Here is a 24,135-nt window from a genome sequence, read left to right on the forward strand (position 1 = left end):
GAATCTCCCAAGATGTGTCTACCGAGGCTCTGAAAGGAGTGAAAGGAACATCCTGGAGAAAGCATGACTTCACAGTGTGTCATCGTATAATGAAGAATGAGTCTGAGTCATGTCCCTCGAAAAACACCTAAGGTCCAGTAAGAGATAACCATGCCACTGATCCCCAAGTCACGAAGAAGGGTGCTCTATGAAATATGCAAAGAATCCTGGCAACACCCTTCCAGATTGTCCTTGCCTATCTGCACTCCCAAAGGCAATGCTGAACTGACTTGACTGTTGCGTGGCATCGAAGGACAAGTAGGGTCAGCCCCGAACTTGGATCTCCACAGGTTCACTACAATCTCTGCATGAATAGAAAGCCAAAATAAGAGGGTGATCTTTCTATTCCTGAGGGATTTAAAGAGCCTCCTCCAAAAGTTTTTCTGCACCTCTACAAAAATCTGAAAACTATCCCAATGAGGAGCTCTGGAGGGCCTCCAACCTCTACTGCTAAGCTGAAATCTCCTGGCATTTCTGACTGTGTAACGAAAGAAGGGGATGCTATTCTCTTGGTCCCCTTCATCAATCCATTCCCACTCCCCTGGGTCTCGCTGCAAGAACCTAATGGGAGAACCACCATATAACCAGAGTCTCCAAGACCCAAGTGCTAGGAGAACAGGGTCAGGATCAAGATACCACTGTGAGTCCGTGCCCCACTTCATATAACCTGCAATCCTAGCAGGTCAGAAGGCAACCTCCAAAAGAATATCATCTGAAGATTTGAGAAGTCTGCCTCCGGACTAAACATCAAAGACAAGGGTCTCCTCATGTGCATCCCGCAAGGCAATGACCTGCAAAGGAACACCCATCTCCCAACCAAGTGGACTCTTTGATCGGCAAGTCATTTATATCTATCCACTCGGCTGGTATGGTTGCCTCTATCTGCTGCATCCTGACTACAATCCCTCTGAGGTGGCCAACTGATAAGAGTCTTTGATCCTCTAGAAGCTGTCGAAAACCCTTCCAGGCACCTACGGTGGAAGCAAGTCCCCTCTCCCATCTAGACCACTGCATATAATGTGACACTCCCAGTGGTTTGCCATGCCCATCTTGACCGAATCTGGATCTCCACAGGTTCACTGCAATCCCTCCATGAATAGAAATACAAAAGAAGAGAGTGATCTTTCTATTCCTGAGGGATTTCTTGAGCCTCCTCCAAAAGTTTTTCTGCACATCTGCCGAAATATGAAAACTATCCCAATGAGGAGCTCTGGAGGGCCTCCAACCTCTACTGCTAAGCTGAAATCTCCTAGCATTTCTGACTGTGTAATGAAAGAAGGGGATGCTCTTCTCTTGGTTCCCTTCATCAATCCATTCCCACTCCCCTGGGTCCCACTGCAAGAACCTAATAGGGGAACCACCATATAACGAGAGTCTCCAAGACCCAAGTGCCAGGACAACAGGGTCAGGATCAAGATACCACTGTAAGTCCGTGCCCCAATCCATGTAACTTGCAATCCTAATAGGCTGCCAAAAAGAATATCATCTGAAGATCTAAAAATTCTTCCTCTTGACTGAACATCAAAGACAAGGGTCTCCTCATGTGCATCCCGCAAGACAATAACTTGTAAAGGAATACCTGTCCCCGTGAAAGCTCCCAACCAAGTGGACTCTATGATCGGCAAGTCATCTGTATCTATCCACTCTACTGGTATGGCTGCCTCTATCTGTTGCATCTTGATTGCACTCCCTCTGAGGTGACCAATTGATAAGAGTCTTTGATCCTCTGGAAGCTTCCTAAAAGCCTTCTAGCACCTACGGTGGAAGCAGGATTCCTCTCCCATCTAGACCACTGCATATAATGACACTCCTAGTGATCTGCCATGCTCATCCAATATAGAGTCATTCCGCATGACTGGCTACCTATCTATTCTTCGTGAGAGGAGAGTGGAACTCTCCGAAAAGTGCCTCTGAAGTTGCCCAAAGATTTCAGAGTGGCAGCCATGAGAGGGAAAGAGGGAGATCTAAGATGGGCTGAAGTAAAGATCTATCTCGAGCTGTCCATCCAATCTCCCCCATGAAATGGTGTACAAGACTGAATGCTGTGTAAGAAAAAGAAATTCCAAGGCTCCTCTCCAAGCATCAATTCTCTCTCTACAAACTTGCAGAGCAAGGCCATACACTGCAAGTTTGGATCAATAGTATTGAGACCTCCTTCCTCTGTGGGGAGAATGAGGGTATTCCAAGCCACCCTTGCTACAACATTTGAAGTGCCATCTAACCCACTCCATAGGAAGTTCCTGCTAGGTCTCATCAGCTGAGAGATACAACCTCTAGATCTGCACCGACATGAGCAAACAAACCAGGAAGTAGCAAATAATATCTCGCTCACAACCACTACTCTGAATGCAAGGTCAAGTTTGGCAGAACTCCAAAAAATGAGTTTCCTCCTGATGCTCTCCAACACGGGAGCAAACTGCCATGCTGGAGAGGTGCCCACCCCAACCTGGCATCCTAGGTACCTGATGGAAACACCCCTCTGAATCCAATTGAATCCTATGTCATTCCCCCGGTCTGGAGTGTCCTCATCACTAATCCAAAAGCCATTGTATTTGTTCCAATTAATATAAGCCCTTGCTGCAGTGCAAAACAAATCCAAGGCTGTCCTAAACGAGGTGAGTATCTCTAGTGTGGCATCCAAAAAAACAGTTGTGTCATTTGCCAACTCACTATCCAAGAGCTCATCCTCCTGCCTCAGCAAAAGCCTCAGCCCTATAATATCAGTTTGAACTCAAAGGTAAAGGGGCTAAGGGACGGACTGATTTGGTAATCTGAAACCAGTCTCCCCTGACTCCACCAATAAGAACGTGGCTATGGGCTGATTTGTAGAGAGCTGACACCCCTCTTATCCATGCATCTATGAATCCAAAGCAAACAAGGGTACCCTCTAGAAAGCCCTAGTCTACTCTGTCATAAGCTGTCTCAAAATCCAGGAGTAGAATGGCAAGCCTATGGCCATTATGCATGTCCTAGTCAGAGGCCTCCCATAATGAGAAGATGTTATCGAAGATGCTCCGCCCATGCACAAAGCCCGTCTGCGTATCATGTATAAGATCTGGAAGAAAGGGCTTCACAACCGTAGGCTGATTGCTTTTGCTAAGATTTTGTACAAAGTACCCAACAGAGTGATCGATCTGTGACGGACACTAAATTCCTGCAACCCCTTTTTGGGATAAGATGAAATGAGGCCCTTCGCAAATGAGTTTGGCATCTCACTCGAGTCCCAAACACCCTGCAGGGCTGAGGTAATATGAGTGATCCCCAATTTGATCCTAAAATGAAATAAAAAACGAGGGAGTAAGTCCATCTGAGCCAGGGCACTTGTCCTTGTGAAGGGCAGAGAGAGCGGTCCTGCATCAAGTGAGACTATCATATCTCCATTCACCAACATAGGTAAGTGATGCCAAATAACAACTCGAGCATCCTCCTATCAAGAGGAGGGAAGTCAAGCACTCCCACACGTGCAGAAGGGGAAGCTTTGTCCACGGTGATCTGAACAGCCTGCTCCCCAAAGGTAGAGGGTACAAAATCCTCCTTTAACTCAAACTCTGCCATGTTTGCCAAAACTGCAAAAGAATTTCTGAGTGATGCTTCTGGCGCAGGTGTGCGGAGGATCCCTGCGGATGGTGGAGTGGAAGCAATAACCGTCTTGTCTCTGTCAAGAGGTGAAGAAAGAGGAGCAAAAAAGAAAGGGGGCTGCTGACAACGAGGGAGCGAAGCAAAAAATGTAGCATCAACATCGAGTAAGGCATGCGTTTAGACAATGAGTTGCTCCACAGATGGAAGCTCTGAAGAGACATGGCGGTAGGAGAATGCCAAGCTAACTAGGAACGGAATGGAAATATGGAAAGCATAATGGAAAGGCAAAATGGAAAGAAAATGAAAGAACAAGTGCTAGGCAATGATAACCAAAATACTCACATGTAGATAGCTTGATGTTGACTGATGTAACAGACAATAGACAAGTACAACACTATATAGTGTGACACTAGACTCTAGCAAGCCATAGTGTATATGGGATAACTCCCAATATGACACGTGGCATGTCTAGGACTCACTAGACTATAAAATACACCTAGAACACTCATTTTAGACTCACTTTGGCTTCATATTCCAACACCCCGCAAGGTGAGAGATTACTAGAATGGAACCAAGAACAGAACATGACAATGATAGTCATCAAACTATGCACCCCATGTAACTCAGAGGCTAAAATCGAAGCGTGTTCAGAGGTTGATCCAAGCACTCTCATGGCTTGAGACTCAACATGCTCAGAGGCTCACGTCATAGCATGGCTACATGACCAGCTCATAGGTGTAGGAATACACCAACATCCTGGGAACTCGGCCAGGCTTGATAATGAGACCTATCAAAGCTAATACATATGGCTCCCACAGTACATCCCCCCTTGGCTTCATAACAGGACATGTTAGGAAGCCACACACCAAAATAGAAAAACCAATACATCTTTTTAGGAGGACTATCCAAGGCAGAGGACCTTTAGACTCAATGAAAACCAAACACTCAATACATATCATTTTAGGGGGACTACCTAGGGCAGAGGACCCCAAAATACATCAAGTTGTAGTAATAAAAAAATAGATCTCTTATGATAAGTGATGTCCTCCAAGTAGCCACTGCACACGTGTATACATCCCTGCGAGACGATGACGATGTCGAAGGAGCGCTAGGCAGGAATACCCCAAAAGATGTGTCGGTGAAGTCCATGGGGTAGCTGGATGGAGCACTCACATAGTGACTCTCAAAATGGCTAAGGGAGAGTCACCGATATCAAAGTAGAGGCGAGAGGTGTCATGAGCAGTCGGAGAGTCGGTCAAAAGTGGAGCTCGGGCACCAAGGACAATCGGGCGGTAGTCAGAGAAGTCGGGAAGTGTTTGGAGCTCACATCAAGCTCGGAGCAGCTCCAATAGAATGTCGGGCAGAAGGAGCAAATGGCAGGTTGGAGCAGAGGTCAACGATGAAGAGGATGGACAGCTCCACATTGAGCTGGTTGCATCATGCTTGGGCTGTCAAATCATTGAGCTCCAGAACAAAATTCGCGCACAGAAATAAATTTCATCACTTCTTGCAAGGGCTGTAACTTTTCACAGAAAACTTGGATTGCAATGATGTAAAAAACGAAATTTCTAGTACTCAAGGTCCTCTACAAGACACAAAGCTGTGATTCTACTTCTAGCTCCGGATAGAGGTGTCACATCGTCTGTAGGTCACAGAAAGATGTAGCTGAAGGAAGGAGAAGAGAGGTGGCAGATCATGGCATGGAGAAGAGAGCTCAAGGAAGGAGAGAAGAGGGCAGCCTTCCAAGGAGGAGTTAGAGTAGCTTCATTGGCCTCCCTCACCTCAACCTCTTGGAAGGGAAAGGGAAAGGGAAAGGGAAAGAGAGAGTAGGGTTAGGAACCTCGCTCTGATTTCATATGAAGAGACATGCCGGTAGGAGAATGCCAAGCTAACTAGGAACGGAATGGAAATATGGAAAGCATAATGGAAAGGCAAAATGGAAAGAAAATGAAAGAACAAGTGCTAGGCAATGTAACCAAAATACTCACATGTAGATAGCTTGATGCTGACTAATGTAATAGACAATAGACAAGTACAACACTATATAGTGTGACACTAGACTCTAGAAAGCCATAATGTATATGAGATAACTCCCAATATGACACGTGGCATGTCTAGGACTCACTAGACTATAAAACACACCTGGAACACTCATTTTAGACTCACTTTGGCTTCATATTCTAACAAGCTCCTCCACATGAACATCTAAGGGGATAGGAGCAACCTCATTAGCACAAGGAACTAGGATAAGAATATCTCTTTCTTGCAAGGAAGGGTCCATGGCACCATCAATAGCCTCCTGAGGTGGAACTGGCTCACCAACTGTGACTGACACCCAACGTGGGACGTCTAGAATAGGACGTCCTGACACTCCCGGTCACGCTGTGGAAGGAGGTCCAGGACGAGAGGCTATAGCCGACGGTCCTGGGTGAGAGGTGGAAGGTCCAGTAGAGCAAAAAGTGGTAGGATGTGTAGTAGATCGTGAAGTAGGTCCAGCCGAGGTGGTGCTATGAGGCACTACACCCGTGGACCTTTGGCCTTTTCTTTTTTCTCTTCCTTAGGCAATCTCTGGCAAAGTGCCCAGGGGTCCTGGAAATCCTACACTGATCTTATCTCCCAGCGATCTCGACTTTCTATCTGAAGAATGAGCCATCTGGACGCTGGAGCATGATGTGGTCATCCATGATGTTAGGTTCAGAGACAATGACCCTAACACGCGGTACCTCATCCGACCTGACTACCTCTACTGTCGAAAAAGGCATCCCAGGGAGGGGGGGATCTCGGTGACCATCCTGAAAGCGGCTCCAATGGAAGATAAAAGTCGATGGTACACCTGAGGGAGGCCAGGGAATCTGATGAAGAGTAAAGTCGTCCGGCTATCCTGCTCCACTAGATCAAAATCCAATGAGAAGGGCGTCAAGAAAATCCCCTGGAGCTCAGTGCTAAGTTACTAGCGTGAAGCATTGTACTTGCTACATTCAAGGAGTAAAAAACAACCTATAAGAAACCTCAACAAACATGTGTGAGGTGCCCTACGAGGTCTCTAGGTAAAGTGGCAAGCATCCTCCCTTGCCTGTAACCTGGAAGGGTGGGACCCATGGATGCGAGCAAAGAGTGGTGTCGAACTCTCCAGCTCTGTGTCTTTTCTGAGCTGTTGCAACTTGTCTTTTGAGAACTAACGGTTTTTGCTGCCGATGGAAGTGGACGGGGATTGGCTGAAGGCTGAGCCATCATCAATCGAGGTGGGAAAGACGACTCGAACACAATAATAATCCGTCCGCTCTAGAAAATGCTGCTAGAGGATGAAGCCCAAGGGGCATAGGATGGCGGAAGGAAAGGGAAGGAGGGGAGACAGATGGAGGCAGGGGGGGCTGAAGGGGATGGGGGATAGGGAGGGAGGCCGGGAGAGGAGAAGGAAGAGGCGGGGGAGGGTATCCGGGAGAGGAGGGCAGGAAGGAGGGAGCCGGGAGAGGAGAGTGAAGGGGCGGGGGAGAGGGGGCCGAGAGAGGAGAGTCGAGGGGTGAGGGAAGGTGGTGAGCATCCACTTTATGCTCCTAAATGAAAATAATGTCAATGGATCCCTCAATAACACCTATATGAAGCTAATTACGAATCAGCCTCCTACAGTGGCAATGTTGTACACCACCCAGCCCTAAATATATTTTTTATATTATTAATATAATCATCAAATTTTTTGCCCAAAAAAAATATTCCAGCTAAAATTTATCATCGGTGGGAGGAAGTAAGGTGGAAAGCCTTAGCCGAAACAACTCCATCTGGTATGGTAGATCTCTTAAAGTAGTGTAGAACATGGAAACCCACGGGGGAAAGTGTTGGAATATGAAGCCAAAGTGAGTCTAAAATGAGTGTTCTAGGTGTGTTTTATAGTCTAGTGAGTCCTAGGCATGCCACGTGTCATATTGGGAGTTATCCCATATACACTATGGCTTTCTAGAGTCTAGTGTCACACTATATAGTGTTGTATTCGTCTATTGCCTAACACATCAGTCAACATTAAGCTCTTTTGGTATCATGTGAGTACTTGTCCATTGCTTTCATTTTCTTTCCATTTATTTCCATTATGCTTGTTATCTTTCCTTTCCATTCCTAGTGTTAGCTTGCTTCTCTCCCTACCACTATGATCTTCATGTGGTATCAGATCCATGTTCCTAGCCTTGCTCTCTCTTTCCCTTTCCCTTCCAAGAGGTTGAGGTGAGGGAGACCAATGAAGCTACTCTCCTCCTCCTTGGAAGGCTGCCCCCTTCTCTCCTTCCTTGAGCTCTCTTCTCCATGCCACGATCTGCCACCTTTCTTCTCCTTCCTTCAGCTACATCTTTCAGTGACTTGCGGATGACGTGACGCTTCTACCGAATCTAGAAGCAGAATCACAGCTTTGTGTCTTCAGCAAAGTTGTAGAGGACCTTGAGTACTACAAATTTTGTTTTTACATCATTGCAATCCGAGTTTTCTATGAAAAGTTATAGCCCTTGCAAGAAGTGAAGAATTTGTTTATGCGCGCGGATTTTGTTCTGGAGCTCAATGATTTGACAACCCAAGCATGATGCAGCCAGCTCAACATAGAGCTTTCCATCCTCTTCATCGTTGACGTCTGCTCTAGCTCACCATTTGCTCCTTCTGCCCGACATTCTCTTAGAGCTGCTGCCCGTAAGTTGTTGCCCGTATTCTGCCCGTCATTCTCTTGGAGCTGCTGTCCTTCTACTTCTGTCTGCCATGAAGAAGTTCCAAACTTGCTCCAGCTCATAGATCTAGGAATACATTAACATCCTAAAACTCGGTCAGGACTGATAACGAGACCTATCAAAGCCAATACATATGGCTCCCACAGTACATCCCCCCTTGGCTTCATAACAGGATATGTTAGGAAGCCACACACCAAAATAGGAAAACCAATACATCTTTTTAGGAGGACTATGCAAGGCAGAGGACCTTTAGACTCAATGAAAACCAAACATTCAATACATATCATTTTAGGGGGACTACCGAGGGTAGAGGACCCCAAAATACATCAAACTGTAGGAATAATAGATCAGAATCAAAAGTCCCGATCATCAGGTAGATAGACCTTTGAATAGAGAGAGATCTCTGATGTCGGCAGTAAGAGCATGAGTCGGTGTCAAAGCATCATCTTCTTCTTTGTCTTCACTTGTTGCAGCCCCAACCAAGTTGTCATGATCCTTGTGTTGTTGCTTGGCAAGCTTCTGGAAGCAGTGATCCTCGGTGTGACCAAGCTTCCCACAGTGATTGCATTTGAAAGGCTTGAATTTGCCTATGCCTTTGCCCTTGGAGTACAGTACAGTAGAGTTTGGAGTGTTTGCATACCGTCTGTCATGATCAATAAGCATAGAAACCATATCATGATAACCCATTTGTCATAAGTCGTAAGCAGTGGAATCAAAGGCTTTTTTTCCTTGCCACGCACAACATTCCACACTCCATCTTTCATAAGTATGAGACGCATCTTTGTTTGCCATGTAGGGAAATTCTTACCATTAAACTTCTCGAACGAAATGGTAGTTGATTTGGAAGACTCCATGGCTAGAAAAGAGTAGAAATGCACGTGTAACTATGTAAAGATCACCTAGAACACTCATTTTAGACTCACTTTGGCTATAATGTGAGCCTCTGAGCATGTTGAGTCTCAAGCTGTGAGAGTGCTTGGATAAACCTCTGAACACGCTCAGACTTTAGCCTCTTGAGTTACATAGGGTGCACAGTTTGATGACTGTCATTGTCATGTTCTGTTCTTGGTTCCATTCCAGTAGTCTCTCACCTTGCCTTCATGGGGGGGTGTTGGAATATGAAGCCAAAGTGAGTCTAAAATGAGTGTTCTAGGTGTGTTTTATAGTCTAGTGAGTCCTAGACATGCCACGTGTCATATTGGGAGTTATCCCATATACACTATGGCTTTCTAGAGTCTCGTGTCACACTATATAGTGTTGTACTTGTCTATTGTCTAACACATCAGTCAACATCAAGCTCTTTTGGTATCATGTGAGTACTTGTCCATTGCTTTCATTTTCTTTCCATTTCATTTCCATTATGCTTGTTATCTTTCCTTTCCTCTCCTAGTGTTAGCTTGCTTCTCTCCCTACCACTATGATCTTTCAGAAAGAACCACCACATGATAGCTTGCTTCTCTCCCTACCACTATGATCTTTCAGAAAGAACCACCACTCATGTGGAAGATGAGGACCTATCGATAGGGAAACCAGTAATCAGGTAGAGGGAAAAAACTCTCTCTCTCTCTCTCCAAAATCAGCCAATGGAGAGTAGTAGTGCCTCTGAGCCAACAATGGTACCAAGTATGGAAGATCCTTGCGTGCAAAGGAGCCGAGGAGATAAGAGCTTGTTTTGCAGATATTGGAGTTCAAGCCATTCCAGCCATGTGCAAGTATGTCGGTCAAGTGAAAAGGTAACAACCATGTGACAACTATGTCGCCATGTCGACCGGGTGACAACTAATTGGTGAGCTGACAATGTGACAACTATGTCTCCATGTTGACCAAGTGACAAATATGTCGGCAACCTGACAAGGTGACAACTATGTCAACTGGAGATAACCATGGTCACTTGTGTACCACAGCAAGATCTCACAACTACACCGAAGCGATCATGTCAGAACTATGTAAATGGTGGTGCAGAGGGGCAGCCAAGAGCTGCACATGAGAAGATAAGTCCGCACCGACTGGTAGTCAGAGGGCTAAGCTGGAATAGTTTAGTGGACCACAGGGAGGTGCACATGGGCTAATTATATCACCAACTGGGAGGAGGCTGGTGAGTCAAGAAGTGGTTGAAGGCATGAAGAGTCGGAATGGTGGAACGGCTAAGGGGGATAGAGACACCACCGATGGAAAGAACGGGAGAACATTCTCACGTAGAGAAGGGGACCCTCCACGGGCAGCGTAGGGGATGAAGGTGTTGGGGAAAGAGGAAGGGGGACATTTGAAGATTGTAAGGGAGAACAGGAGAGTGAGAAGGAAGCTTGAGTCAGGATCTCACCTAGTGTATCATTGTGGTGTCCTTCTGGTGTATTTCTCTTCTGCACTGAATACTATGCTTCCCTCCATCTCTGTTCGCAACTCTAGCTCCCCTTCACCCCGTGTATTTCCCTCTTCATCCCCCTTCACTTGGTATAACGGACCCTGCCTCATGTGGCTTGAGTTCTCTCGCATTCATGTTGAAGTATGGCTCTTGTAACTTTGTTTCGCTTGGCTCGCATCACTCTTGCACTCGTATCCATGCATTCCGTCGTTGACACCATCGGCCAACACTCTCATGACGCACCATCAATGACACCATAGACAGAGCCACATCCTTCCCTCTATCCATGATGGGAGACTGTAGAGATGAGGTGGAAGGAGTCTGCTTAGAAAGAAGACCAAGACTTAGAATAGTGTGTGAAGGAAAATTCTCACTAGCCCTATCCGAGGCTAGGTCTAGGACATCACTAGACAAAGCTTCAATAGGGCGAGGGCATCACTAGCCCCAAACCAAGATAGGAATGTCATCCCCAACCAAAAGTGGGAGGTCCATGGGAAAAGAAGGGCCTCTTGATTTGAAGGGGGTTGGAGGAATGACAACTTTGCCTGCAACCCAATGGGGGACGGTAGGTGCTGGACGAGTGGGATGTGCCACATTGTTGGACATGGAGATGCCAAAGGAGCACTATGAGGAGGGGCCACACCAAAAGACTTCTTGGGTCTTTTCTTATTCCTTGGGCAACCGCGTGAGAAATGCCCAAAGGTCCAACAAATCCAACATTCGTCCTACTTGCCTACAATCTCGATTCTTTGCTAAAAAGAGAGTCATCTAGATGCTAAAGCATAATATGGTCATCTATATTGCTAGGTTCCGACATGATGACCCTAACTCTACAAACCCCATCAGACCTAACCACCTAACCATCTCCGTTATTACGGAAGAAGGAAAATCAAAAAGGGGGGGGGGGGGATCTGTGTGACCAAACCAAAAGTGGCTCCAATCTTTTGGGTTGTCTATACATGAAGTGATTGCAGTAAATTGATGGAGGCTCTAGGTTTGTTGGGACGCCATCTACATGATCGTGTCGCATCTGTGCTAAGGAGCCCATTCAATAGCGCCTTTTAGATTATGGATAGGACAAGGTTGTTGAGAAGGGGATTGTATAACTTTTGAGTAGAGGTTGCTCCCTCCCCTTTCTTCATCACCTAGGGCTCAATGGCTTGGGTCCCTCTATGTGAGCCTCTGGTGTTTTATGAGATGCATGGATCCTTTGGGTTGAGCTATACTCTCTAGATGTTATTCCCTCCTCTTCCTATAGACCCGCACATGCCTTGGTGATACTTGTTTGGAGATCAAAGTGAGCATTTCAGCCTGGCATATCTGGAGTTCCAAATGCACAGAGGCAATTGATGGTGCCAGGTCCACCCATCTGACACCATGGCCAATATTTGTACACATTTTGATGGTCATTTGGTCAAGTATGCAGGGGTCTTCCAGTCCTGCACTACCAGGAGGACTTCCTTCCTCAGGAGTGGAGAGGCTGTCCCTTCTTCTTGGAGCTTACAACAGGTAGTATGATTGTGGCACTCTCAGCCTGGATCTCAGTGGGATTTTATATGAGTAGGGTTTGAAACTCTCAGGCTTTTCTCATGCTACACATGGTGTACTCTTGCCTTAAGAACTTGGCTCTTGGGCCTTTTTTCATAGTTAATAGAAGTCTTTTTCATGAAGAAAAAAAGAAATTGTTCATGTTCTGTTGTAAAGGTTTGAAGACAAAAAAATTCTAGCTAGGAAAATCCCAATGATACATAATCAAAGTTCTTTTGAGGAGGGAGGCATCCCAAGCAAGAATGGAACTCCATTGTCTAATGTGGTTTGCAAGCATGCAAATTCTACTAGCTCACATGACAGTGTGGGCCTTGTGCTGATAAAATAACCTGTTAAATAGCGAGCTTTAAATTGATGCAGTCATACATTGTTACAGATGAGATCGAAAGTTTGGCATCTGCAAGGCAAGCTGCTCTTTCTGGATCGGAGCCATCCGACTCCATCAGGGTCAGTGTAGCTCAATATCATCATTGAATTCTAGTTTACTTGTATTTATACAAAGATCCATGTAACTTTTGTAGCATGTTCAATTATCTTCATCAGGTCCTTGAAGATTGTCTACTTGCTCTTGCCTTTTTTTTGTTTCTTTTCCCCCCCCAAAAAAGGACTTCTATTAAGTATGAACAAAACCCGCGAGAGTAATCATGCAAGCTCTTGCCTTTTTCAATGGGAAACACAGCACATTTCACATTAAAATGCGCCGCCTTTCCTCCACCTCAAAATCCCTCACTTTTGCACATAGACACATGCATGCATTTGCACACCCATGTCTACATACACATATTCTCATCAAGCAGCATGTGCAATCTCAGTTGCATTCGATTCATACTTCAGTCCAGGATAGTGATTCTTTTCGCATTTCTTTCTCATGTATAATAGGTGGTTAATGCTCTTTTGACTCAGCTGGATAGATTGAAGTCTTCTCCAAATGTCATTATACTTACTACATCAAATATAACTGGGGCTATTGGTAAAACCTAACCACTTTATTGTGCTAGTCTTCATGGGCCATGAGGGTTTATAATCTGAACCAGAAGATCATGGCTTCCAAATTTTTATTCAAATGTAAACAAATGACTTTCCCTTAAAAATTTGGTCACTTTAGTGGAGTATATTTATTTAGTCTTTTATTTGATGAGTGCCCTGTAAGATTGACAGTCATTTAAATCTGTTCCTTTGTAGATATCGCCTTTGTGGACAGAGCAGATATAAAGGCATATGTAGGCCCACCACCTTTGTCAGCTCGATATGAAATTCTCCGATCCTGTGTTAAGGAGCTATGCAGAGTGGGAATTTTGACTTCATCCCCAACAGTATGTGGAGCACTAACTTCCTACTTCCACAATGGCTTGTTCATCTAGAGCTGTTTTGGTTCGTGCCCTTATGTATTGTGCAACTTCAGCAAGGCCCTTATCACAGTTAATCCACATTTATTTGAAACAATTAAAAAATACAGCAGGTTAGATAATTGCATCATAGAAACGTGGAAAGTGTTCCACATAATGAAGACTGCAAATTAGCAGCTAGAGTCCCAACCACCCTTTTCTCAAAGTTTCCATGCATGAATATTGTTGGATATTTTTGCAGAAAGGTGAGAAAGAAGACTGGATTGTGGGCTATGCTATGTTACAGAATTGGTTGAATTCGTTGCTTGTGACTTCTGGAGAGCCTTCACACCATCTTGCAATCTCACGGTCTCTTCTAGCAATAGCAGAAGCTACAGAGGTAATTTGCTCCTAGGCATGTCCTTCCCGAGCTATATGTAAAAGCATAATTTTGAGTGATGCAAAAGGAAATGCTATGCAATGCATACAATAACTGCTTATATCAAGAAATCACTCTCTTATAACACTTCTTTGTGATAGGGCTTCAGTGGTCGAGCATTGCGCAAACTGCCTTTTTTAGCATACACTTTTATGCCAAGTACATTACAGGACGATTTGCTGAGGTTTCTTGTTGTTCTGGAAGTGACTGCAAAAAGAGAAATGGCTGAGATGCTAAGCATGAAGTAAATCATATACATACAACCACAACCACAACCACAACTGTCCATATGTGATAGACTTAATAAGTGCTAGATATCTGTCTGTGAGCTGTTGCTGGAGTATATGATAGATACTTTCTCATTATTTCAAATCTGACTTTACTTTAATCTCTCTCTCTCTCTCTCTCTCTCTCTCTCTCTCTCTCTCTCTCATTTTTGGATACTGTTTACGAATCCTAATGACATTTTTAATTTCTCTATCTAAGTCTGGCTTAATATATATCTTAAGGCATATATCTTTTAGCATATAATATATGCAATTAATATATAATGTAATATATAATTTGCATATAATATATGCAATTTATTAATATATAATTAAATGTCCTTTGTTGGAGCTCTATACTATGGAATGGAAAAGTGAAAATAGAACAATGGCATGATTATCTCTTTTAACCTATGGTGTCTCTACTTGGAAAATGTGACTTTAACAAGTAATGGGTTTAGCATGTAAAACAATTTTTTGGTATGTACTAGTCACTAGCCATTGATTTGGGCCTCTCAAGGCACATCCATCATGAAATGTCTCATCTCAATCCCACATTCCTTTTGGATAATGTCTCTTGATATAGGATCTAGTTGCTTGACCCCTAGGACTCGGTGAAATGTTCTAGCCTTTACACACAATTAAGTGTCTCCACAAATGTTAATTTAATCAAGGTCCTCATTTCCCCCACTTGATTACCTTCAATCCCAGCATTCATGAGTCATCATTTGGACCTCTCAAGGCGCATCCATCATGAAATGTCTCATCTGAATCCCACATTCCTTTTGGATAATGCCCCTTGACATAGGATCCAGTTGCTTGACCCCTAGGCCTCGGTGAAATGTTCTAGCCTTTACACGCAATTAAGTGTTTCCACAAATGTTAATTTAATCAAGGTCCTCATTTCCCCCGCTCGATTTCATGTGGGATTCATTCATTTTCCCCGCTTGATTTCATGTGGGATTGACCCCATCTATCATTTAGTTGCCCATGCATGCATTCTGTGTACCACAAGATCATAAGATTGCTAGAGAGAGAGAGAATTTGATTGCAAGAGAGAATATACTAAGAGTGCAAGATAAATTTTTTTTTCTTGATTGCAAGAATAATTTACTTACAAGAGTAACATAGCATTCACTTGGTTGTTTTGAAAACGTTTGTTCACGGACGCCTTGTGTTGGAATATGAAGCCAAAGTGAGTAAAAAATGAGTGTACTAGTGGTTTTATAGTCTAGTGAGTCCTAGACATGCCACATGTCATATTGGGAGATATCCCATAGACATTGTGACTTTCTAGAGTCTAGTTATATTGTTGTACTTGTCTATTAGTGGACATCAAATCCCTCTCTATATTTTTTGCCTTTGTTAGAGTGTCCTTTATCTATTGCCAATGCTTGTAGCATATAAAGCCATATCTCTTAGAGGCCCACTTGGGTAGATCTTCCTTGGAAGCCCACACATGAGATGTAACAAACCTATCAAAATGCCAATAGTATGTTTAGGAGTGCTCATAATTTCATATTCTCCAAGAACTTCATCGTCATGAGCCGAATTTGTGCCTTCTCATTGCTTCTTAGTGTTAGTGATTGCCTGGCCATATCAGACGTCCCACATGCCAATGAAATGTCAAATTATGCAAAGGTACAAATAGACAATGATTACAACACCAATAATATGTTATAACACTTAGCGCAAGAAAAGCATGTCTTTACTGAACGCAAAAACACTTAGCACCTAGTTCCTACTACCACCTCTCTAGCTCCTATGAACATTCATGTTGTGTAGCATATTGCTGAATCATCCAACTAGGTCAAAATGAATGAGAAGCATCTTGCAATGCTTGATTATGGAATTGGCACCACGTGTAAAATGCATCAACATTCCTTGCTTATCTTTGTTGAAAGTCAAATCTTGCATTGTACATGTACTAATAGAATTCAATTCATCATCTATACAAACCCAATCTTGCCTTTCATGAGTCTTGAATGCATTGAGCTAATTGAGTGAAAGCCCAATGTTGCCTAAAATCGCACAATCCTTCTTGAGCCTTCAATATATGACTTTGGGTCTCTGCATCTAGTTCCTCACGGGGTCATCAAAGCCCCAATACAAATCCTCATCATTAACTTTAGCAATATGAACTTCCTTAGAGCACTCCCCATCATACAAGTCAAAACCCACAAAAGCCTCCACTTGCAAACTCTCATAAGTACAATGGTCATCTCCATTAGGCTCATTACATCATAGACTGAGAAGGCCTCATTACCCTCTTACTCTTCATCATCATCCTCACACCCTATTTTCACTAGAGATAGCTCTTTGTCCTTGTGGGGTTGATATGGCCTAGCTTCTTTTGTATAAGATTCTTCTCGAAAGTCATTCATGTCTACCATTGGCTAATTTACAAACTACTTTACTCGTCCATCAAATCATATCATACTTTTGTATAAGCTTATTCTTGAAAGCCATTCATGTCTACCATTGGCTAATGTACCAGCGTAGCTACTTTAACTCGTAAATCCAATCATATCATACTTTATCAATTGTGTACCAATCACATGTACATGATTTCCCTAGGTGACGAAGTGGATTGCTTATTTGTGCTTTTAAACCACATCAACATTAGCCTCACTACCAGCATCCATGTCTTGTTCTTGTTCTTCATTTGTTGAGGTAGCTCCCCTCATCAACCAACTCTGACTTTGACATGTCTTTGAGGATGTTTGCTTAATCTCCTAGATACTTGCATTCAAAGCAACATGGGATGGCAAAAAGCCATCCTCAATAAAAACACAAAGTGTCATACTTAAATCTAGGATCACATCAAAATGAGCCTAAAAGTCGCATGTCCTCGATGATGTTTGCCTGACCTCCTAGAATCTTGCATTCAAAGAAACATGGGATGGAAAAGAGCCATCTTTAGCAAAAGCATACTATGCCATACTTAATCTGGGAATCAAGTCAAAATGACACATCTTCAACGATGTTTGCTTGATCTCCTGGGAACTTTCATTCCAAGCAACATGGGAGGGCAAAGAGCCATATTCATAAAAAACATTGTGTTCCATACTTAAATTTGGGATCATGTCAAGACATGGTGTGCCATTCTTAAATCTTAAATCATTCTTATTAGAATTATTTGACTCTTCCTCATCTCCATTCATATCCTCAAACATGCTCAAATCCACTTCATTACTACTAACTTGGATTGCTTCCTCACCCACAAGCTGAGGTCTTCAGATGTTCTCAAAGACTTTTCCACCATCCTTGGTAAATGAATTTGCATCACCTTTGCATAACCTATCCCATCATTGGCATGAACTTGATTCGTTACATTGTATGCTATCACATCTCATTGAATTGACAACTTTTTGACAAAGCACATCAAAAGGAGAACATTAGTGCACAAGGAAACATAGGCAGTGTTTTGATATCAAGCTCACACCATGTAACACTTAGGTTTCCATTTTGTATTTGTCACCTACGTGGTTGGTTGTTGCAGGCACGGCTGATACGTTGCCACTGAATAATAGCTATATGACACCTACTCTAGCTAACTATATTCATGGCATAGTTAGATGGCCACTCATGTATGGTTGGATTCATACTATGGACCATGTATTCTAGGGTTAATAGAATTTACGTAGAGATATAGGATATATTGAAGGAACATGGTGGAGAGGCAGAGAGAGAGAGAGAGAGAGGGTAGGCTAGGGAGAGAGAAGATAATACTCAAATGGAAACATAATGAAAGTGAAAGAAAATGGAAATGAGCAATAGACCAAAATGGAAAGACTCACATTGATAAGCTTGATGTAGATGCCTTCATGTGTGTTGATGTGACACACAAGTACAATCATATATAGGATAGACACACACTAGAATACCAAAGTGTATATGGGATATCTCCCAAAATGACACGTGGCACACACACATAAGACTCTTAAAACTCCTAGTAGAACATACTAAAACACACTCAACTTGACTTCATGTTCTAACACCCCCCATGAAGGGACCATGAATAGACTAAAACACACTCAACTTGACTTCATGTTCTAACACCCCCCCATGAAGGAAAGGCAAGGGACCATTGGAATTGAGCCAAGAATAGAACATGACAATGACGGACTACTAATTTGTGCAAGCAGCCCATGTAACTTAGAGGCTAAAGTCTAAGTGTGCTCAAAGATTGATCCAAGCACTCTCATGGCTTGAAACTCATTGTGACTCAGAGGCTCATGTCTTGGCATGGCTACATGACCAACTCATAGGTCTAAGAATACACCAACATCCTGGAACTCAGCTAGGCCTGGTAAAGAGACCCTATCAAAGCCAATACATGGCTCCCACAATACATCCCCCTCTTGGCTCCAAAACAGGGTGACATGAAGCCACACACCATAGATAGCAAAATATCATTTTAGGAGGACTTGAGAACATTTATTGACTCAAAGAGATTATTACATTCAATTTTTGGGGGACTACCTAGGGCAGAGTACCCATATACATCAACCTCATGGACATATTCCAAAAGACATATTCATCATCTTCATTTACCTTCCAAGGGAAGCATAAGTTTTAGAGATGCGCAATGAGAGCAAAAGTTGGTGTCGGAGTGTCATCTTCTTCTTCTTCACTAGTGGTAGCTGCAGCCAAGTTAGCATGCTTCTTGGATTGTTGGTTGGAAGCTTCTGAAAGCAATGGTCCTCTGTATGGCCAAGCTTCTTACAACACGTACATTTGAAAGATTTGAATGGCTTCTTACCCTTGGAATATAATGCCTTGCCCTCACGAACATCTTTGCACCTTCTTTCATGATCCAGAAGCATTGCAACCATTTCACCAAAGGACATATCCTGTGCTACATGAAGCACTGGTATGATATCATGATACTGAGGAATATCCTCAATGCTAGAAAGGAGGACAACCACCTGATCATCTTCCCCAACTGGGCCTTCAAAGCAGTAAGTTGGGTGATGAGGGATTCCATATGATTCCAATGAGCATTAAGAGAATCTTCATGCTTAATATGGAGCTTAAAGAATTACTGACAACTATCTATCTAAGAAATACTTTGGAATTGATCATTTTGTTGACAAATAAGTGCTCTAGCTTGTCCCATAATTCATGTGCAGTGTCATCAAAATCCAAGTGATGAATAATGTCATTTGACAAACCCAAGCCAATGATAAGAAAGAGCTTTTTCATTGAGAGTTTTCCATGCTAGAATTTTCTTTTCATCAAATTCAGGTTTCTTGTCTTTGCCCTACTAACCACCTTCCACATGCCTTCATAAGCAAAAGCCTCAGCTTGGTTTGCCAAGTTGGAAAGATCATACCAGAAAACTTTTCAATGACAATTCCTACTTTGGAATACTCCATGTCTGCTCCAAATGTTGCAACAATACGTTGTGAAGTGAAAGCTTGGAGCAAAGGCTAGAATAGTATGGATTGTGGCAACAGCTTAGCTTAAAGTCGGGGTAGAAAATGGCCAAGAGAAGGCAGAATGAGAAGGAATCCCTCCGTGATTACATCGCTAGGATCAAACACCTCAATTCCCACTATGAACCACATGAGAGGATGAGTGACAAACGATCATTGCCATGCTTTCTCATCAAATTGGCAGACCCAAATTTGCATGACCACTTCATGGTTATGAATCCCACTTCCTTCAAACTCTACAACAAGGCAGCCATCTGTATAAGTGATAATATGATGGATAAGGTTGTCTAGGACAAAACTAAAACTCCATTCGAGGTATCACAATCGGTAAGGTCTTCCATTATGGAGCCTATCAAGAAAGAGAACAAAGAATCTAAGGGTTTTAATATGAGCAAGTTGGCCTCCAACCTAATGAATCAGCTGGGCCAACAGTGGTATTCAGGAACCTCCAAGCAAACACCGAGTAACCCCCACTTATTTCCCAGGAGGGACAATGTTTGGTTTGGGGTATGCAACGGCAATCACACCTCCAATGAGTGCCCTCCAAGGCAAGCCCTCTACTGTGCACACTGCTATAGATGGGAAAACTGTGACACCTCACAATGCCGATTTTTGATGGTCCACATAGGGCAAGTGAATGCCCATATAAGGGCTCAGCGAACCCTCCCGTATCATGCTTTAAATTCCAAGGGCCACATTTTTTAAAGGATTGGCCATATAGGGATCATTGTTTGCTTGGGTGTAGCCATTTTTGGTGAGGTTTAGGGACTTTTCAGTATGTAGATATCTTGCATTACCCATAACTTATGGATTGCTCAACGGAATTCGGTAAACTTTGTCTTCAAGTTGTAATACACATTCCAAACTTGAACATGAAAGAAAAAAATTGTGGAATAAGGATTTGTAAAGAGACCATTAAATCATTACAAGTGCTATGTTGCATGTGAAGCATGCATCCTGAAGACTATAGGATATAACAATTTATTCAAAAACATCAAATTTTGTTCTATAGATACATGCAACCAAGTAATCATTCAAAAGTACACTATGTGAGCTTCTCCTCAACCCAAGGACACATCTAAATGAGGACATTAGGCATGGGTTAACGGGCCTTCAATGTTGTGCTAAAGTGATGCATACCCATTTGAGGGCAAGTTGCATAACTTTTTTTTAATTTGTTGAAAACCAAAACGGATTGAAAATTTGGAGTCCAAACTAGTGGAATACTACATGGTGGTCTTAAAACATTGATAGTTATTGGTATTGGTATCCAGATTTGTGGGAGAGGAGAGCACACACAAAGGGATATGAGACACCAAAAGTGGTGGAGCAAAAGCTACTCCAGCTTATTCCTCTATCATATATATATGAGTATACATGGGCACTGTACAAGTGGGTGGGCACACTGCCCTTTACCCCAACAACCTCCCACTTAAAGGCAGTGTGCCTTTAAGGGAGTATAGTACACATATAATACAATCAGCCATAGGCTGAAAAACAAGATGACTAGACCGTCATCCTATGCCCATCAGCACTTTACAATGTGCAAAGTGCATAGAGGATAAGCTGCTAGCAGACATCAGGTCTGCAGGATAGAAAATGGCAAGCTGTAGATGCCTATCAACCAAGATCCCATGCCAGATCTCACTGGGAGAGTGAACTCTCACCACCACGTGCTCCTGTGCTAAGTCCATAGCACCCGAACTATCACTGTGCAGAGAAAATGTCTCTGTACCACCTGTGACCATAAGCACATAACCTACAATAGACCTCTGCTGGTCTACCCAACCTGCATCACCTGCATGCTGCTCCTAGAAGCATAAGGACCTGATGTCCACAACCGCTTCCCTACTGCCAGAATCTACCATAATCATGCTACCAACTCCCACTGCAACGGAAGCAAGAACCGAAAGTGTAGCCCCGATGGCGAACATGTGAGAACCAAGTCTCAACATAGTCATGGATGCATGAAGTACTATGGCTGCCATATCAACCATAACTTGCTGCTCAACTGATCTGTGATCATCAAACCTGCTGTGTTTCAAGTATGGAGCCAATACAGGCAATGGAGTACTCAGTAACTTCCCCCTTTCCATACTGAAACAACCAAGTATCTGAGAAAAATCATCAAGACCATGCAGCTCCCATTGCAAAGCATTCGGAGGTATCAATGCACTTACACCCTCCTTGAACACCACTTTCCTGCTATCCACAGTCCTGGGCTGTCTAAACATAGCATCCTCTCTGAAATAGACATTATGGCTGCATATCAACTCTCTAGTTGAAGAATCCCATAACCTGTAGTCCCTACTGGACTCACTGTATCCAAGGAAGATACACCTCCTCGATCGGGAACCATGAGCATAAGCTTCGCAGCCAAACACATGTAAATGCTCATAACATGGTGCCTTGCCTGTCAAGAAGTCAAATGGCACTCTACCATTCAGAGATCTCCTGGGTGACCTGTTAAGCAAGTATGCAGCTGTCTTACATGCCTCAGCCCAATAGCATTCGGTAAGACCTGCATACCGTAGCATGCTACCAATCTTGTCTAATAGAATCCGATTTATGCCTTCTGCCAAGGCATCATGAGCAGAAAGAGGAGGAGTGGTCAACACCCTCCTGATACCAAGTGTATCACATAGATGCTGAAATCTAGAAGAGGTAAACTCTACATCACCATCAGCCATCAAGCTCAATAGCTTCTTTCCTGACTGATTTTCAGCATTACCCAAGAAGCGCTGAAATGTATCATATACATCATGCTTCTGCCGAGTCGGATATACCCATATGTACTTTGTAGTAGCATCAATAAATGTCACAAAGTAAGAGGCACCACCCAATGAAACGGTAGGCATAGGCCCACAAATTGCACTATGAACCAACTGTAATGGCTCAACATACCTCTCACTGACTGTCTTCCTCACAAAAGAGGATCCTGACTGCTGATCATCATCACAATCATGACATAAAATTTGAGAGACATCCATAACAGGAATGTATCTCAATGTTGTAATGGCTTCCATACCTGTAGTAGACATATGTCCAAGTCTGGCATACCATAAACTAGCTGATGGCTGCTTACTAATCATAAGCATCTTATCCTGGACACCTGATACATGCAATGCATAAGAGAATCCAACCCGTGATCCCCTAGCCATAACCAGATTGCCTCTAGCAATCTTCCATGCATGATCACCCAAAGAGACATGATAACCTGCCTCAACCAACTGTCTAGTACTGATCTTGCTTGTAGCAAGTCCTGGTATATGTCTAACCCTCTTTAGAACAAGAATAGAGCCACTAGGCATAACAAGGTGGATATCCCCATAACCATAGACATCCATAGAATGATCAATGCCCATCAAACCACTCTCCACAATGCATTCCTGATATGCACTGAACCATGACCTATGAGGGGTCATATGACATGAAGCACATGGATCTAACATCCAATCACCAAGAATGGGTACATCAGTGGCCAAGAAGGAGGTGTCAGACATAGACAAAAGAATGCCTTCATCACTGCTACTATCAGTGGAAACCTTGGCATCCACGCCTTGAAGCTCAACATGCTTCTTCTCCTTCTTCCTGTCATTCTTAACCTTGCTCTTCTTCTTGTATTTTCTCAGCCATTTCCAGCAATACTCTTTCATGTGGCCATACTTTCCACAATAGAAACATCTAACACAAGTCCGAGAGCTAGACTTGCTCCTTGAATTCCCCCTTGAACATGACCTGTTTCTACCAATTGATCGACCTTTGGAGTGCATATCAAGGCTGTATTTTAGCCCATCAGGACATTTCAGCCCATCATGCTGTAACATAACACTATCATGGTCATACATCCGCCATATACGAGTATAAAACTCATATGCATGGTAGTCTACACCCTGTACACCATCCTGTACCTGCAAGTAGACTGACTTCGAGAGTGATGACTGAATGATAGAGCATGCTTGCTCATCCATGTCATCCCAATCACTCTGTTTAATGCTATTAGGCTTGACACCTTTGCATTGAATGGGCTTATGCTGCCTCTTCTGCACTAACACATCATAAATCTGCTCTTTCCAATACTTAAAGTTTGATCCATCCAACCTCTCAATATCAAAGAGGGCACTACCAGCTGTAGATGCCATATCTGTGGCACAATAGGTCACAACCAAAGAGCAGTATAGTGCAATAACAAGATTCACCCTAAAATGGAAGAAGTTGGAAAAGTGTAATTTATGCATGTGAAAAGATATTTTGATAAATCCAACACTATTTACAATTTTGAATTGTTTATTTTTCCATGCACTTGCTTGCTATATGGCTCATAAGCATGCCAAAGGTCATTGCATTTAATAATATATAGCATCAAACTCGATAGTGTGCCCTTTGGCCTATTTGTGTTTTGAAGCATTTTAGGCCACATTGCACTTGTTTGGGAT

General features: G+C 43.2%; 1 protein-coding gene across 4 annotated transcripts in view; it reads left to right on the plus strand.

Moving 5' to 3' along the window:
* The window catches only part of LOC147883015 (pachytene checkpoint-like protein), an 87,514-nt gene extending 73,150 nt beyond the window's left edge, over window positions 1-14,364 (plus strand). For 2 of the 4 annotated variants that reach the window (XM_087399759.1, XM_087399760.1), the window contains exons 10-14: window positions 12,605-12,675; window positions 13,108-13,198; window positions 13,411-13,541; window positions 13,816-13,953; window positions 14,094-14,364. In XM_087399759.1, the coding sequence (XP_087255885.1) occupies window positions 12,605-12,675; window positions 13,108-13,198; window positions 13,411-13,541; window positions 13,816-13,953; window positions 14,094-14,240 (578 nt within the window). In that variant the 3' untranslated portion in view covers window positions 14,241-14,364. Of the gene's footprint in view, window positions 1-12,604; window positions 12,676-13,107; window positions 13,199-13,410; window positions 13,600-13,815; window positions 13,954-14,093 lie in introns of those variants that run through there. The other 2 variants (XM_087399761.1, XM_087399762.1) reach the window with 2 other exon arrangements.
* Window positions 14,365-24,135: the final 9,771 nt, after the last annotated feature.

The sequence above is a fragment of the Dipteris shenzhenensis genome, chromosome 28 (assembly GCF_047967505.1).
Source record: "Dipteris shenzhenensis isolate YYH24624 ecotype China chromosome 28, Dip_SZ_1.0, whole genome shotgun sequence".
NCBI classification, from domain to species: Eukaryota; Viridiplantae; Streptophyta; class Polypodiopsida; order Gleicheniales; family Dipteridaceae; genus Dipteris; species Dipteris shenzhenensis.